Raw genomic sequence first — 18,914 nt, 5'->3', positions numbered from 1 at the left:
TTTACCAGGCCACCACACCACCATCTCCCTAATCAGCCACCAACACCATTTTCATTACCTGTAATCAATCGGATTTCAAGGAACCTATGCACTTCTTTTAGAGAGAGGGGGTTGTATTTGATTCAGTTAGAACGTTAGTGAGCAATTTTCACATAGTTGTCAATATATATAATATATCAATCTTTTTAAACCCGGATAAGCCCGGTTAGTGCAGGATTTTGTGTATTTATGATCGAAATGGACCGTTAAAAGCCCAGGTTGAAACAAAAATCTAGACTCTGGGCTTCCAGCCTTGGGCTTCAAAAAGTAGACTCTGAGTTTGATCTTGGGCTTCCATCTCTGTTTTATATCCCATGCAAACTCATGTTCTTTTCTTAATCCAAAGTCGCCCCAAATCTCAAGATTCCCCGTTAATCAATCAAATAAACAACAATATCCAATTAATTACTGCATTTCTAACTTCTAGTTGTAGCCATGAAGCCCAACATTAAAAGCTTTAAAAAATTGCCCACCTTGGATTCAGATAATTAATATTTGTGACAAATCGATCCTTCTGTCCACACACACACAAAAAAAAAAGTTATATAAATATAAACAAATTTAAAATTAGGAGTTCTTTTTTTTACAAGTGCAATAGCTGGGACCAAACCTAATTAAGAAAAAAGGGCTAAATATTTTCCTAAATGTCTAACGAGTATAACAAATGATCCATTCTAAACATACAAATATAAAACGTTACATAACAGACTGATTTTACTTTTGACATTGTCAAATAAGTTCACAACACCGAGTCAACTAAACATTGTAATATTGTAATATATTGTTATTAATCCCAAAAAAACAATATATTAAATATCTCAAGAAACTACAATGTCATTAGAAAATAAAACAAACATCTCAAAAACCCTTGATAAGTAATTAGGGGAAGAACGTGGAAAAGAAAAAAAAAAACAATGTTTTATAAACAATAATGAAATATTATCTAGGCAGCTATGCAGACAAGACTATTGACGTAAGGAAACAACTTACTTTTAAAATACCGTTGGAGAAACCAGGGGCCCTCGACCCTTCGATCTTTGACATGATAGACAAAAAGACTTTCGTACCATTGAGACCTCTTCAAAATCACAGCAACCACATCATCACATGAATTACCCAAAATTTCGCATTTGACCACCTTCTTATTACCACTTTCAACAATAACATCATCACAAGGAACACCAAAAGTGATGGTGTTTTTCAATGTCATTAAACCACCACCATGATGAACATTTAATACGAACTCTTTGTCTGAATGACGATAATACCCTTTGACATAACATATCTCTCCATGTACCTTCGACAACACACCACCAAATACAGGGAGTGTTTGAATACTGTAGATCTTGTTTTTCATATCAAAGGCTAACAATTTGCCACCTGTCGTTTCCCAGTAAACAACTCCATTTACGAAAATGCCATCGGTTTTTATATCAGATTCATTCAAATCCGTACATATCTCATCACAAATCCTCCATGATTTTGTCTTTGAATCATATATGTCAAAATACAAAATGGGTTCCTCACCTGGTATAGAGAATGGACATATAACTTGATAATATGGCTCAAACTCTAAAGAAGAAGGTTCAAAGGCGAGCACACTTTTTGGTTCTTTTCCATGGTAGAAGCTATATTTTGGAAGCTCAATCCACTGTTTGTTTGCAGGGTTACAAACGTAATTTTCATCATCTTCAAAAGATTGGCAAAGAAGCAACCCGTTGCATGAGCTTTTTATGAAAGCTTTTTTTGGGAGGAAAGATAAACAAGGGTAAGGAACCCCATAAGAGAAGTAGTCAAGAGAGATGAAGCAAGTAGTAGTTTTATCTTCATCTCGAAAAAAGCCTGAAGTTTGACTAAAATGTTGACTTTGGGAGTGTTTGAAGAATGGGCTTGATATCCATGAATCCCATTCTTTAGAGACAAGACGACACCTGGCTAATGATTTGGCGGGAAGGTAATGGAGGATGTAGGTTTTTGCTACTTCTTTTATCGGTGTGTCTTCATCATAATCCATGGTGCACTTTCTACCCTGTAATTGAAAACGAGTGATAATGAATATTCAGTAAAAGAAACGATTAACAAAACAAGGACAGGGGTATTACCGTAATTTTCTTACTATCAGCAAAATCCATGCCAGATACTTCTTCTTCTCCTTCATTATCATCTTCTTCTTCATTATTGCCATCATCTTTATTGCTTGAATCTTCGAACCCCGAGTGATCGTTTGTTGTAGTATTCAGATGTTCCATGTCCCCAGCATAATCATTAAAGTCGATCAATTCGTAAGATCCATCATCACTGTGAACTTCCTCCTGAAACTTCTTCATCATCAAAAACCTATCGATTGAAGGAGAAAAAAGTGGACAATGAGTGAATAAGAAATCGAAAACCAGTTATTTATCCAACACCATACATTACATACTTATAATGAAAAAAATGGTTGTTTATTCATCGAGAATTGAGAACAAATTCTACGGAAATCAATAAATCAAAGAGAAGAACGAAAACAGAGGATTTAATTTCATCGTCAAAAACAAAACCCTAGCAAATTCATGCATGTAGTGATACAGAATCTACAGATACAAGCAATCAGAGAAACTTTCGTATTGTTTTAATATAATCGTAAAGACGTTGAAGAAAACTTACAGATGAAAATGCGAATCGCTGTAAAACCTCGAAAACGGAAATCGCTCTGAAAACCTCTGTGAGAGAGAGAGAGAGAGAGAGAGAGAGAGGAGGAGGAGGGGTTTGCTCGTTACCTTTCGCAATTGTTTTCGCACAATTAATGCAATAATTAAATTATTTATAATAGTTTTTCGTAATCTTTCAATGTGTATCCAATATTCCCCTTCCCTATTTTACAGAATTATATGGAGTGTAAAGATTGGTATAATTCCGTATATCATATTACATTCCACATACAAGAAGGCATAAGATATCACGATAAATCAGAGATTAGATAAGTACAAGGAAATTCAAATCTTTATCTTGAATATACACAACAATTTCTCTAATAATATGTCGGCTAATATAAGGATTAATGAACAAGTATATGTCAAAAAACAACAGCATCAAACATCTCAAGAAATATCATAAAGAAGCCATGGCCTTTCAAAAAGACAATTCTGCCCTTCAGACTTCTCCAACACGAAAGCTACAACATCATCACAAGAATTACCCAAAACCCTGCAATCAACCATCTCACCATGTCAACACCATCAAAAGGAACATCAAAACTAATCTTCTCCACAATAAACGTCCAATACATTATACACACATTCTGACAGAATGACAATAATACCCTTTGACATAGCACAACTCTCCATTTACCTTCGAGAAAGCACCATCAACTGGAAGTGTCTGAAATCCCGTAATCTCATTCTTCCAATCAAATCGCAACATCTCGCCACCTGTCCGTTCCCAGTAAACAACTCGATCCATTTACAAAAAATGCCATCGATCATTTTTATATCCAAATCCACACATATATCATATAATAGATGTCCTCCAAGATTTTGTCTTTGAATAATAGGAGTATATGTCAAAATACAAAATAGGAATGCGTCCCTCATTAATTTGGATTAGAAAACGGGAATATAACTTGATAACATGGCTCAAAGCTTAAAGAAGAAGGTTCAAAAGCAAGCATAATTTTTGGTTCTTTTTCCATGCAAGTAGTAACTAGAATTTTGGCAGCTCATCCCCTCTTTGTTTGCAGGGTTAAATGCGTAAAATTAATTTTTATCATCATATGATTTGCAAAAAAGCCACCCGTTGCAAGAGCTGTTTATGAATACTTTTTGTGGGAGGAAATATAAAGAAGGGTTAGGAACACTAGAAGAGTTGTCTAAGAGATGAAACAAATAAGTCCCCTTTCAGCTTGAAAGAGAAAGAGATGTTTGACTGAAATATTGACTTTGGGTGTGGGCAAAAAATGGGCTCGATATATATTCGAGTTTTTTTTTGTAAAAGTAGGCTGTTTGCAAAACCTTTTGTAAAAATAGGATTCTTTTAAAATGATTAGTAAAAATGGGGTTTTTTATATTTGGGTCCCATCGAACATATATAACTGATTTCATTAATTTCAAAATGGACCTTCAATTATCGTTTTTAATCATTTAACTCATATTTGATTTTTTTCTTTTAATTTTAATTTAGCACCTTAATAAAAATAAAATATAATATCTTAAAAATAAAATTTTATATCAAATTAAATACAACAGAAAATATTATTTTAGTTTAAAGTTTAGTATTGTATTTTACACAAATTGTTTTTACACCAAATTTGATTTTAATTTATATTATATTTTACACCATTTTTTTTGTTTACTAACATATAAATGTGCTTGAATTTGGGTAGTTTCAAATATATTATAAAATCAATTAATTATTTTCAATAAGATATATTATTAAGTAGATTGTTTTTTAATGACACATATACTACATCTAAAGTATTTTTAATATAAGGGACTTAAACTCTCTGATATAAAAGTTTATCATCTTTTTTTTTATATAAATATTCACACGTACTTTGTTACTTCTGGAGAAACTACAGAGAAGATAATCCAAATCAAAGCCTGACTCCAAGCATTGTGTGACCGACAAATGAGTTACGCTGACAAACGACGAAAACCTCTAGAGTTCCAAGTCGGAGATCGAGTGCTATTAAAGGTCTCTCCCTGGAAAGGGATGATCCATTTTGGGAAACGAGGAAAGTTAAACCCGCGATACATCGGACCGTTCGAGATTCTTGCCCGAATTGGTCCGGTGGCCTATAAGTTGCAGCTACCTCCGAAGCTCAGCAACGTACACCCCGTGTTCCACGTATCAAATTTGAAAAAGTGCTTAACAGATGAAACCCTTGTCATTCCTCTAGAAGAGATCGAGATAAACGAGAATCTCCTGTTCGTCGAAGAAACGGTCGAGATAATGGATAGGGAAGTGAAGCGCACGAAACAGAGTCGCATTCCGATTGTGAAGGTTCGATGGAACGCTAAGCGTGGACCGGAATTCACTTGGGAACACGAAGACCAGATGAAGCAGAAGTACCCTCACTTATTCTCTCATTCATGATCCTACCTTTCAAAAGAATTCCGGGACGAAATTCCCTCTAACGGGGGGATGATGTAACAGCTAGCATTTTTAGCTAGGAAATTTTGTCCTCATGTAAACATCAACTATTGTAAGACTTGTACTAACACGTTAAAGTTTACACTATGGTTCCTAATGAACCATGTATTGTTATAATACAAAGCATATATATATATATATATATATATATATATATATATATATATATATATATCTCCCAAATCTCTCTATGTATCTCAAATCTCTCTTAAATCTCTCTATATATTTCAAATCTCTCCCAAATCTCTCTATGTATCTCAAATCTCTCTCAAATCTCTCTATGTATCTCCCTTAGTCGAAACTAACTCAAAACGAAAGGAGAAAACTCGAAAGAACAAGCCCATTCCGGAATATACTATTCATTCTCAGAGCCTCTCTTCTTAGTTCGGAACCTCCTGATCTCAGAACTTCTAAGTGACTCCGGAAACCCCCCCTTCTTACCATCCTGGAGCCTCTGACTTCAGACCTTCTAAAGGGACCGGACAATCTCGCACTTCGGACCGGAAGCCTTCGCTGCCTCGGAACCCTCGCAGCCTCGGAAGGAAACGACTCTGGACTTAAGCTGACTTCGCAACCCTCGAGTTCGGAAGCTGCTGTGCGATTCCGGAACCTGAAAAGGGATTTCGGAACTCATGGTTTGACTCCGGAACCTGAAAAGAGACTTCAGAATTCACCATTTGACTCCGGATTTTAGACCGTCTCGAACCATTTCGTCATTTTAAGATATTTTGACGTCGGAAATCCCCCCCAAACTCTTGTTTTTCATAACTTAGACCCCTTAGACCCCTATTTTATGCCAAATTTGAATATTTAAAACATATTTACATAAAATAATATTTAATATTTATAAAGATATTATTTTAAATCATTGATATGAATAAGACAATGATATTATTTTAAATCATAAAGTGATAAGAGGGTTTGACTTTATGATTTGATGTAATCCCCCATTCTCATTGCAATTCACAGTAACCCATGCATTGCCCATCAAATAACAATGTTTTAAACCTTCAGATTTCCAAGCACATATCTCCCTTTTATCCCTTAAAACAACGACAGTAAGAGAACTTTAAACTCCACCATTTCTCTCACTTCTCTCATATTCTCTACAATACTTCTCTCAATAGTAAGAGCAATAACTTCTTAAGTTCTCCTTAGAGTTTTAAGTAAGTTATTCCATTTATCTAGTATTTTATATAATTTTCAAGATAAATTCACATTATTTCACCCATAATGATATGTGAGAAAAACTCTTAGGACAACATTCCTTCCAAGGAAGTTCCTCAACTCGTCCAAAAGTTTAGACTTGAGATCTTCACACCATCACTCCAATCATCCCGTAAACCAACTCAATGTGAGCTTCATACCCTTATTTTCGAGCTTTTCATTGTTTTTGGGGGAGGATACAAGTCAAAGCCTTGTTTAAGTCTTGATATGTTTGCTTGTTATGCATGTATGCTAAGTTATATGTGCTAAACTTACAAATACTCCATATGATATTGTCCAAGAACTCGAAATCTTGTGCATGTCTCAAGAGCTTGAACCATATTTTACAAATTGTGTATGGAACCAAGAACTAGTATGTTACAAAAATATAAGTCACTAAGTTTTATGACAAAAACCATAAGGATTGCTTCAAAATTTGCTTAAACAAGTTGTTGGACAAAATATTTTGGAAGTGGTTAAAATTATGGAAATATCGATATTACTGGGTCATTTTTGACAAACATGATTCAAAGTGGATTATTTTTAACAAACTAAAACGATATATCTAGTTAACGAGTACAACTATTGTTATTTATTTGATAAATAACGGATATCAATGATTTACACAAATATCTGTTAGTATTCTACTCAGACGCATCTTCGCTGTACCTATATATATAATAGTGTACGTTTAAAGTCCTGTAAGAGTTATAACCAGAGTCTCCTGGAGAGAGAGCGGGAATTTGTGTATAGATCTATACGGCGTTGACACCCCGCACCTTCGCTGTTCGCTACAGCTAGACCGGCCAGTCTAGGGTGACAAATGTCTTAAACGAAACCGACGTCTGAAGAACATTAGGACAGTCACTCCGTCATATTAGTATGGTTATAACGACTCTCTTAGAATATAACAGTATTATTTAGAAATTTACGCAAGTTACACCTTTCGTATATAGAGAACTATTGTTTGGATACGTTAAACGAAGCTTTTACCACACAAGTCTTAGGGTTTTTAAGACTACTATTTGTACAGCAGAAAATATAGGATTTTCTGGGGAAAACGATTTTATATGATTTTGAAAACGATAAACTAAAACACACATGCAACTATACTTGATTGGAAACAAGACTCACAACTATTTTGACAAGAAAATATTGGATTTTCTGGTTTCCAATTATCACAGATTTTTATACAAAATGCTTATGAACTCACCAACATATTTTATGTTGACGTTTTTCAAACGACTTGTATTCTCAGGAAATCAGTAAGCAGGTTAGTGGAAGGCGGATGCAAAATTATTTTTGATGTAGTTTGGAATTTACTCAATATTGTCTCTTTTGTGTAATTCAAGAACATAAACATGATGTAAAACAATGCAAGTTTGATATCTTTATGTATGATGTTTGGATTTGCTATGTTTCATTGATATTCAATTGTTATGATACTGCACAATGACGTCACCCGCCTCCGGACGTTTCTGTCGTTCTGGTTCCGGGGTGTGACAAAACAGTTCAGGATAATGCTCTCGCATCTCCGCCTCTGGTTCCCAGGTCCACTCGGAGCCTTTCCGATGTTGTCACTGAACCTTTACCAAAGGTATCTCCTTGTTGTGCAAATATACATCTTCCTTTCCACTAACTCTACCAGTCTCTCAACCTAATTCAGGCGCTCATCAACCTGAATATCATCGAAGGGGACCACTGCCTCATCGTCCAACATGCACTTCCGCAACTGCAAAACATGGAAAGTGTTGTGCATCTCACTCGGAAAATCCAACCGGTAGGCCACCATGCCTACCTGGAGATCACTCGGAACGGTCCAATATACCGGGGACCCAATTTTCCCCTCTTCCTGAAGTGTATCACACCCTTCTAGGGTGAGACCTTCATTAGTACCATATCGCCGACCTGAAATTCCAACTTTGATCGGCGTCGGTCGGCATAACACTTTTGCCGACTCTGAGTTGTCTGTAATCTCTGTCTAATCTATTAAAGAGCTATGTGGTCTAAAGGACTACCCCAGTCCTTCCCATAACTCTGTGACCAACCTCCCCCCAAAAAATGGGGGTACGACACCTCCAACCAAACATGAGCTCAAAAGGCGAGGCATCGATGTTGGAGTGATAGTCGTTGTTGTAGGTGAACTCCACAAGAGGTAGGTAGGAATCCCAACTCCCACCAAAATCTATAACACAATCCCGCAACATATACTCAAGTGTCTGGATGTTCTGCTCACTCTGGTCGTCAGTCTGCGGATGATAAGCATTGCTAAAATGTAGCTTCGTGCCCAGTTCCTCGTGGAACTTCTGCCAAAATTGGGAAGTGAACTGAACATCTCGGTCTGATACAATGGAGACCGGAACCCCATGATAAGCAAAAATCTTCTGAACATACACACCGGCCAACTTTTCAGCTGAGGAGCTCTCCCGGATGGCCAAAAAGTGGACACTCTTGGTCAATCGATCCATGCTGACCCATATAGCATCAAAACCCTTGGCAATATTTGATAACTTGGTAATAAAATCCATGGTTATATGTTCCCACTTCCACATGGGAACCTCCAAAGGATGCAGCTCGCCATGTGGCCTCTGATGCTCAGTTTTGACCATCCTACAGGTCAAGCATCTCTCAACATACCAGGTTATCTCCCTCTTCATACACGACCACCAATAACTTAAGATCAAATCTCGATACATCTTGGTGGCTCTCGGGTGTATAGAAAAGTGATACTTATGAGCCTCCTCCTACACTATCTGCCTGATCCCACTAAAAACTAGAACCCAAACCCAACCACACCGGGTCAACAACCCCCGAATATCGATGACAAACCTATCGATCTCGCCCTTGATCCTCTCCTGATTCCAGTTCTCCTCTTAACTCCCTCTGCGTGTGCCTCTCTGATCAAATCCAAAAGTAGGGAATCAACGGATATCCTCATACACATATCCATAGCTGAAGATTTAGCCAACTTGCAGCTCAAGGCATCCGCTACCACATTCGCTTTACTCGGATGGTAAAGGATCTTGCATTCATAATCCTTGACGACGTCCAGTCACCTACGCTGCCTCATGTTCAGGTTCGGCTGGTCCATAAGATATCACAAACTCTTCTGATCCGTGTAAACGATACAATGGACCCCATATAGATAATGTCTCAAAATCTTGAGGGAAAATACCACTGCCCCCAACTCCAGGTCATGAGTAGGATATTGTGCCTCATGCGACTTCAGCTGCCAAGAAGCATAAGCAATCACTCGACCCCTCTGCATAAGGACTGCCCACAAACAAGTGATGGATGCATCACAAAATACCATGAAATCCTCGACACCCTCTGGAAGGGTCAACACCGGGGCCTCACATAACCTCTGTCGTAGTGTCTGAAATGTCGTCTGCTACTCAGGCCTCCATCATAAATCCACTCCCTTCCTCGTCAGACGAGTGAGTGGTACAGCAATCTTGGAGAAATCCTAGATAAATCTCCGATAATATCCCACCAAACCCAAGAAACTCTTGATATCTGAGGGAGATTCTGGAACCTCCCACTACATCACAACCTCGATCTTGGCCGGATCGACCAAAATCTCGTCTTGGTTAATGAGATGTCCCAGGAACTGGACCTCTCGTAACCAAAACTCACACTTCGAGAACTTGACATACAACTGTTCTCGCCTCAATACTCCTAAAATCTCTTGAAGGTGCTCCTCGCGCTGCTCTCTAATCTTGGAATATACCAAGATATCATCAATGAACACAATGACTGATCAGTCGAGCATCGGCCTGCATACCCGATTCATCAAATCCATAAACATTGTAGGCGCATTGGTGAGCCCAATTGGCATCACCACGAACTCGTAATGCCCATAACGACTCCGGATCGTGGTCTTCTCCACGTCTGCCTCTCTCACCCTCACCTAATGATACCCCTGATGGGTTTTGAGCATTCTAACACTCCTAAAGTGTACATGCAATCCTAGAAACCTTGGATCTATGTTTTACTAAGATACATGCAAATTTGATTTTTCCAAGGTTCTTAACCTAACTAGCATGGCATGGGGAACTTGAAACATAAAAGCTAGTAGAAGAACATACCTTTCTTGTTGCTTGGATTCCTTGAGAACTTTGTGAGCCTAACACCCCAAATGTGATGCCTCAAGTGTTTCACACAACACCACAACTCTTTGAATAACTTTGAGAGAAGTACACACACTCAAAATCGGCTAGCCCTCTTGTTCTACACTTAGTGCCAATTTTGGTAGCCCATGGGGTCCTTTTATAGTTGTGTCACAAGTAGGGTTACACCATGTAAACCCTAATTGACATGGCTTTTCATTTCCTTCATGATCCATGGGTTTTAACCTCCATGGGCCATCCATGGAGCACCCCATGGGTTTTAGCCCAATCCAATAAACCATGGATCGTTAGCCCACTATATAAGAATGAATGATTTACACAATCAACCCCATATATTTAATTAGTCTCTTTTTGACCACAAAAATTAATTCCAAATTAATTCTTGATCAATACTAATTAAATAATATTATTAATATATTAGAACTTTTAATATATTAATAAGCCATAAGTTTCCTTTTTCTCATTTTGTCTATCCAAGTGTCATGATGCCATGCAACCCAAATGGACCATGCCAACCGGGTCAAGTACATATCAGAAATAGTTATGGACTTAGATACCTTATCGAACAGTCTCCCACTTGGATAAGTCTAATAACTATAACTACAAGTAAGACTTCAGGAACCGATTAGCAATCGTAGCTCTTTCAAAGTCTCGCGGAACTAAGATGGCGTGCCATTTAAGATAAGTGATCATATAATCCTCTGCTCTCAAGATATCAGCCAGACAAATACATGGAACAATGTCGTACTTACTGTCTAGCAGTTTGTTTCCCGATTTCCGATTTGTTTGACATAGAACTTAATCGAACACATCAATTTAGTTCTGACCGGGCCCGATGCATAGGTCAAAACAAAATCATCGAGGGGCCCTGATATCGCTTTTAATCCTCCAAGGACTAAAAGGAACAGATAAACTTCGACTCATATGCTTGTTCTACTACTTGTTGAATCATACACAAAGGTACGTTTTCTAACATCGAGTTACCAATGCGTTTTCGTACAATCAATGTATAACCAACTCATAGTCAACAACTCATATCTCTAGGTTTGAAGATTTATATGATATTACCGTCTCACGATCACTCGAGATAAATTCCATGAAGTGATACAAGTGAGCGTGGGTTGAATCCAATACTCGAATCACTATTCCAGGAGTACTCATGAACACTACAGCCCCTTTGTCCCAGACAAACTGCAGACCCTTCATGACAGTCTTGGCTCATTACCTACTTCCAAAGTATGATTGACTGTGGATGGTTTGAATAATATGATATATCATAACATAATTATTCTGGAAGTCAAAACATGCAAAAATGAAATGATAGTAAACGATTAACAGAAGATATCAGCACTTTACTTATAAATAAACAACAACTTTTATTTATCATCAAATGTCAATTACACTTTACAAATTTCAAAAGCTATCTAATTTCTAAAACTAATATCATCCTTTAGCCCAATGCGCCTCGCATGCTGAAGATGCTTAACCCTACCCAGTCCCTTCGTGAGGGGATTTGCTGGGTTCTCATCCGATGATACCCTCTTTGCCACGAGGAGTCCTTCTTATATTCGATGTCTAATGAAATGGTATTTTCTGTCGATGTGTCTAGATCTCCCGTGATCCCTTGGTTCCTTCGCTAAGGCAACTACACTTTCACTATCACAGAAAATCTCCATAGGCTCCTTTATAGCTGGTACTACTCCAAGGTCTCCAATGAAGTTTTTCAGCCATATTGCCTCCTTTGCTGCCTTGCTTGCTGCTATGTACTCTGATTCGCAAGTTGAATCAGCCACCATCTCTTGCTTGGAACTTTTCCAAATAATTGCTCCTCCGTTTAAGGTAAAGACCCAGCCTGACTGAGAGCGGAAATTATCCCTATCAGTATGGAAGCTAGCATCACTATACCCGACTACTCTCAAGTCATCACTCCCACCGAGGGTAAGGACCCAGTCCTTAGTCATCTGCAGGTACTTGAGAATGTTCTTTACCGCAGTCCAGTGAGCCTTGCCAGGGTTCCCCTGATATATGCTGACCATGCTCAAAGCAAAGGCCACATCAGGACGAGTACAAGTCATAGCATACATGATCGAGCCTACAGCGAAAGCATACGGTACTCGACTCATCTCAGCTATCTCAGCCTCTGTACTCGGGCTCTGAGTCTTACTCAATCTGGCGTTACTCTGGATCGGTAACTCTCCTTTCTTGGAATCCTGCATGTTGAACCTATTCAACACCTTATCCAATTAGGTACTTTGACTAAGTCCAATTAGTCTCTTACTCTTGTCTCTCAAAATCCTTATCCCTAGGATATAGGCAGCTTCTCCAAGGTCCTTCATAGCGAAACACTTCCCAAGCCAGGACTTCACCTCCTGCAGAGTTGGGATGTCATTTCCTATGAGTAGTATGTCATCCACATACAGTACCAAAAAGCTAACTATACTCCCACTAGCCTTGACATATATACAGGACTCATCTTCGCTCCTCGAAAAACCAAACTCTTTGACTTTCTCATCGAAACAAATATTCCATCTGCGAGGTACTTGTTTCCATCCATAGATGGATTTCTCAAGCTTACACACTCTATTAGGGTACTCTGCGCTGACAAAACCCTCTAGCTGACTTATGTAAACATCCTCAGCCAACTTTCCATTAAGGAAAGCGGTTTTGACATCCATTTGCCATATTTCATAATCATGAAATGCAACAATGGCTAGCATAACCCTAATAGACTTAATCTTCGCTACTGGTGAAAAGGTCTCATCATAATCAACTCCCGGAGTTTGAGAAAAGCCCTTTGCAACCAGTCGCGCATTATAAGTGTGTACATTACCATCCATGTCGGTCTTCTTCTTGAAGATCCATTTGCACCCGACTGTCTTACGACCTGGTACATTGTCAACCAAGTTCCAAACTTGATTGCCATACATGGATTGTATCTCGCTGTCCATTGTCTCTTTCTATTTAGCAGACTCGGGGCCTGCCATGGCTTCCGTGTAGCTGTTAGGTTCATCCAAACTTACAAGTGTACTATCACTGATAAGTGTATCACCTTCCGCAGTAATATGGAAACCATAGTAATTCTCAGGTGCATTCCTAACTCTCGTGGAACGCCTCAGAGGTACAGACTCGTCAGTTGGATCAACAGGAGTTTCCTCCTCAGGTTGATTGCTAGGGTTTGAGGTTCCTTCACCACTTGAGTCTTGAATTTCTTCATGGTCAATTTGCCTCCCACTGTTTCCTTGGCTTATGAACTCTCTCCCTCTCTCTTGCGAAAGACTCATCTCCTTGCCACAAAGACCACATTATCACTGGGTCTATAGAAGAGGTAACCAAAGGATTTCTGTGGGTAGTCAATGAAAATACACCGCTTACTTCGAGGTTCGAGCTTATCGTGAGTCTCGCGCCTCATGAAAGCCTCGCAACCCCAAATCTTGATGTGGTCCAAATTGGGAACTTTCCCAGTTCACATCTCGTGAGGTGTTTTGGCAACCTTTTTGGTAGGGACTAGATTAAGGATATGGGCGGCAGTCTCTAAGGCATACCCCCAAAATGAGATTGGTAGCGAAGCTCGACTCATCATGGAACGAACCATGTCCAACAAGGTTCGATTACGCCTCTCAACCACACCATTAAGCTGTGGTGTTCTGGGAGGTGTCAATTGTGAGACAATCCCACATTCCTTAAGATAGTCAATGAACTCTGTACTAAGATACTCACCACCTCGATCGGATCAAAGCATCTTAATGTTCCTGCCCAGCTGATTCTCCACTTCCTGTTTAAACTCTTTGAACTTTTCAAAGGTTTCTGACATATGCTTGATTAAGTAGACATAACCATATCTACTGTAATCATTAGTAAAAGTCACATAGAAGCGGTTAGCATCCCTTGTGGCGGTTCTGAAGGGTCCACACACATCTGTGTGTACAAGATCCAACAAACCTTCACCCCTAGCACAAGTACCAGTGAAGGGTGACTTTGTCATTTTTCCAAGTAAACAAGATTCACAACTATCATCCGACTTTAGGTCAAATGACTCCAAGACTCCATCCTTTTGGAGTTGGTCTATGCGTTTCTTGTTAACATGTCCAAGACGACAATGCCATACTGATGCTTTATCCAAGCTAGTGGAAGAATCGATACACAACACATTATTTCCTAGGTTATCTACAACCGACACAGTTTCGTATACACCATCACAAGGTAATGCTTTAAAATAAAGAACATTATTATAAAAGGCATTAATACCACCACATTCATTAACAAATGAAAAAGTAAATCCTTGTTTGTACAAACCGTGAAAGGAAATAATATTTATCGCCATTTCAGACGAGTAACAACATTTATTCAAATCTAATGTTAACCCACTACTTAGCAACAAAGAATAAACTCCAATCTTGGTGACAGGTGAAGCTTTCCTATTCTCCATGATTAAGTTTATCTTCCCATGCTCCACATTCTAACTTCTTCTTAGTCCCTTCAAATCAGAACCTATGTGAATACCACAACCTGTATCAAGGACCCAAGAATTAGAATAGGGTGAGTTATTAGACAATATAGTGTAAATACCTGCATGGTTGGGTTTTACTTTCCCATCCTTAACATCTTGCAAGTACTTTGGGCAGTTTCGCTTCCAGTGCGCCTTTTCATGGCAATAGAAGCATTCAACCTCTTTAGGGTTGGCAGAAGGAGTGACAAAACCACTTTTGGTTCTACTTGAAGAGGATCCATCAAGGGACTTTCCCTTGGTACCCTTCGAAGGGCTCTTCCTCTTCTTCCCTTTACCTTGCCCGATAGCCAGAACAGGGGCAGTGATAGGAGTAGAAGTAGTAACAACCTATATACCTTTAAGACCACTTTTGACGGTCTTCAAAAGTCCTTGAAGTTTGCTGAGTGTGACCTCCTACTTGTTCATATGTAGGTCATCCGGAATTGATCATAATAAGGAGGCAAGGAGTGCAATATGATGTCAATTTCCAACTCCTCGGGGAAGTTCACATTCAACTTCATCAGACGGTCCACAAACCTTTGCATTTTCTGCATGTGGCCTGTGATGGGTTCACCATCTTTCATTCGGGTTGTTATCATGGAGGATATTATTTCATATCGCTCTTGACGAGCACTCTGATGGTGTCTTTCCATCAGATGCTGGTGCATCTCAAAAGGATAAAAGTCCTCATAGGACTTTTGGAGCTCGACTGTCATCGTGGCCAGCATGATACATGCCACTTTACTGGCATCTCTCTCATGAGTATTGAAGTCAGCGATCTCCTCGGGAGTAGCAGAAGACTCATCAAGTTCCTTCAGCTCCTTGTCAAGGACATATTCCTTGTCCTCATAGCGAGTGACCATCCTTATGTTCCTAATCCAATCATTGAAATTAGTCCCATCAAAGATGACTCTCCCACAGAGGTTCATGAGAGAGAAGGAGCCGGTAGGGTTTGAGCCAGAAGCAGCATTGTTGGAAGACATCTAAAAAGAAGAAAGACAAGTTTAGATTAGATATAAAGATAGTCCTTAATAAGACACCCAAATGTAATATTAAGGCTAGGACCCAACACAATATTTTATAACTTAGAAGAGGGATGCCGTAATCCAAGCTATAAAATATTTGAAGGTAGGTGAATGAAGATTCACCAATTTCCACCATGAAAACGAAATGTATTATTAAGTTTTAATTGGTTTTTGAAACTCCTAGATTCTTTTGAGATTCATTGAACTTTTCAATGGCATGTTTCAATCTCGATTGTGCCCTTCAAGTTTTGTGACTGGGATGTCGAGGATCACAAAACAAGGTGTGAATAACCATGTGAATTTACTTGGTACTCTTAATGTTTATCACCTAATCGATGTGCCGGTTAACCACACGCGCTCCACCGATCTATGATAAACCTTAAGCCACCCTTTGCCAACATTGTTAAATCCAAGTTAGTGTGCCGGTTAACCACACACGCTCCACTAATGACTTAAGCAAGGTGCAAAGTGTAATTTCATGGGTTAGCACCAAATTCATATTTTGCTAAAGTAACTAAGATTGGGAATTTATAAAAAAACATTTAGTTACTTTATAATCATTATACTTTTAATGAGAATTAAAGTCATTGTCCTACCCGTTCGGCTAACGACCCTCCACCAGTCAAGGTAGCAGTGGGTGAGAGTGGACACCCATTAAGCTGTCATTTTATAGGCAACAACCTTATACCCCCCTTATAGAACGGCTTCATGAATGAGGCCTACTAACGGTAAAACGACTTGATCTTATACATACATATATATATATATATATATATATATATATATATATATATATATATATATATATTATTAACTTATAATACTATAAAGTATAAGGGTTGAATTTTAACTTTTAAAATTCTAGGGGTTGGAACTAAAGTTTTCTAAAGTGACTTTACATGTTCCAAAACTTGAGGGCAAGTTTTGTAACTATTCAAAACTTTTCAACTTCCTAACTTATGAGTTAATGGTTTATTAAAATGAAGACTCTTCATTTTATGTAACCTATGTGTTCTTTAATGGATCTTAAAAGAAAAGACTTTTGGTAATCCATAACTTGAGGACAAATTACGGACTCCATTAAAAACATTTAGATCAAGAATTAAACTAACAAAAAATTTGCAAATAATTCCTATTATCTACCAAACTCATAAGTGTATGAACATTCATATCAAAAATTTCAAGAATCATATAAACACATATAAAACTTAAAATTTTGATAATAACCTCTGAAATTTGATTAGCATAATCATTACCACCTCAAAAACAGGTTTTATAAGTCCAAAACAGTTTAGTGTGATGATTCTAGTCTAATTCCATCTTAAAAATTCGAAAAAATGCAAACTGGGCCACCTACTCGTCGAGTGCATGAACCTACTCGACGAGTAGGATGAATTTATGCATGGACTCGTCGAGTCCCCCCATGGACTCGGCGGGTTCACTCAGCAGAATACATAATTTTCGATTTTCTTCAACAATTTGCATCAAGTATCAAGAAAACAAGCCTAGGCTCTGATACAACTGATGGGTTTTGAGCATTCTAACAATCCTAAAATGTACATGCAACCCTAGAAACCTTGGATCTATGTTTCACTAAGATACATGCAAATTTGATTTTTCCAAGGTTCTTAACCTAACTAGCATGGCATGGGGAACTTGAAACATAAAAGCTAGTAGAAGAACATACCTTTCTTGTTGCTTGGATTCCTTGAGAACTTTGTGAGCCTAGCACCCCAAATGTGATGCCTCAAGTGTTTCACACAACACCACAACTCTTGGAATAACTTTGAGAGAAGTACACACACTCAAAATCGGCTAGCCCTCTTGTTCTACACTTAGTGCTAATTTTGGTAGCCCATAGGGTCCTTTTATAGTTGTGTCACAAGTAGGGTTACACCATGTAAACCCAAATTGACATGGCTTTTCATTTCCTTCATGATCCATGGGTTTTAACCTCCATGGACCATCCATGGAGCACCCTATGGGTTTTAGCCCAATCCAATAAACCATGGATCATTAGCCCACTATATAAGAATGGATGATTTACACAATCAACCCCATATATTTAATTAGTCTCTTTTTGACCACAAAAACTGATTCCAAATTAATTATTGATCAATACTAATTAAATAATATTATTAATATATTAGAACTTATAATATATTAATAAATCATAAGTGTGCTTTTTCTCATTTTGTCTATCCAAGTGTCATGATGTCATGCAACCCAAATGGACCATGCCAACCGGGTTAAGTACATATCATAAATAGTTATGGACTTAGACACCTTATCCAACAACCCCAACCTCAAGTCGATCTTGGAGAACTAAGATGCACCCTGAAACTGATCAAACAGGTCGTGAATCCGTGAAAGGGGATAATGGTTCTTCACCATTAACTTGTTCAACTCCTGGTAATCAACGTTCATCCGGTGTGAACCATCCTTCTTCTTGACGAACATAATTGGCACTCCGCACGGCGAACTGCTCGATCTAATGAACTAATTGCCCAGCAGCTCCTGAAGCTAAGACGACAACTCTTGCATCTCAGGTGGTACCAAGCGGTATGGCTCCTTGGCAATCAGAGTCGCATCTGGCACTAGATCAATCCTAAACTCAACCTGCCTCTCGGGAGGCACACCAGGCAACTCCTCTGGAAACACATCAGCAAACTCCCTGAAAACTAGCACCTCTAAAACTGAAGTCTGATCCCCTACCCGAGTATCAACCACATAGGCAAGATAACCCATACACCCATGCTGAATATACTGTCGAGTCCTGGCTGCTGAACAAAACCCTAATCTAACCCCAGTACCCTCTCCGTAGATGCCCAGTTGTCCCCCACTTGGGGTTCGAAATATCACTCGTTTACCCTCGCAATCGATCATAGCACCAAACCT

At 38.6% G+C, this 18,914-nt stretch overlaps 1 protein-coding gene across 3 annotated transcripts; it reads right to left on the bottom strand.

The window, feature by feature from the left end:
* LOC145103744 (uncharacterized) lies at positions 1-3,624 on the bottom strand. Of its 3 annotated transcripts, XM_079041015.1 has the most exons (5): positions 3,370-3,624; positions 2,686-3,225; positions 2,142-2,376; positions 1,030-2,068; positions 1-553 (listed from the first exon to the last, which is right to left on the bottom strand). In XM_079041015.1, exons 3-5 carry the CDS (start codon positions 2,367-2,369, stop codon positions 528-530), a joined length of 1,293 nt encoding a protein of 430 aa, XP_078897141.1. In that variant the 5' UTR covers positions 2,370-2,376; positions 2,686-3,225; positions 3,370-3,624; the 3' UTR covers positions 1-527. The 3 variants fall into 3 exon arrangements, with proteins under 3 accessions (XP_078897141.1, XP_078897139.1, XP_078897140.1); XM_079041013.1 differs by lacking the exon at positions 1-553 and having other exon boundaries at positions 879-2,068; XM_079041014.1 differs by lacking the exon at positions 1-553 and having other exon boundaries at positions 879-2,068; positions 2,686-3,624.
* Between the last annotated feature and the right edge of the window lie 15,290 nt (positions 3,625-18,914).

This window comes from Lactuca virosa, chromosome 4 (genome assembly GCF_052849685.1).
Source record: "Lactuca virosa cultivar CGN04683 chromosome 4, Lactuca_virosa_CGN04683_v6, whole genome shotgun sequence".
NCBI classification, from domain to species: domain Eukaryota; kingdom Viridiplantae; phylum Streptophyta; class Magnoliopsida; order Asterales; family Asteraceae; genus Lactuca; species Lactuca virosa.
This window is presented reverse-complemented; position numbering and strand designations above follow the sequence as displayed.

Excerpts from the sequence above, each read along its gene's own strand:
- LOC145103744 (XM_079041014.1), bottom strand. The coding sequence starts at position 2,369 with ATGATGAAGAAGTTTCAGGAGGAAGTTCACAGTGATGATGGATCTTAC. Across the intron at positions 2,069-2,141 it reads CTGATAGTAAGAAAATTACG|GGTAGAAAGTGCACCATGGA; the intron begins GTAATACCCCTG and ends TTTCAATTACAG.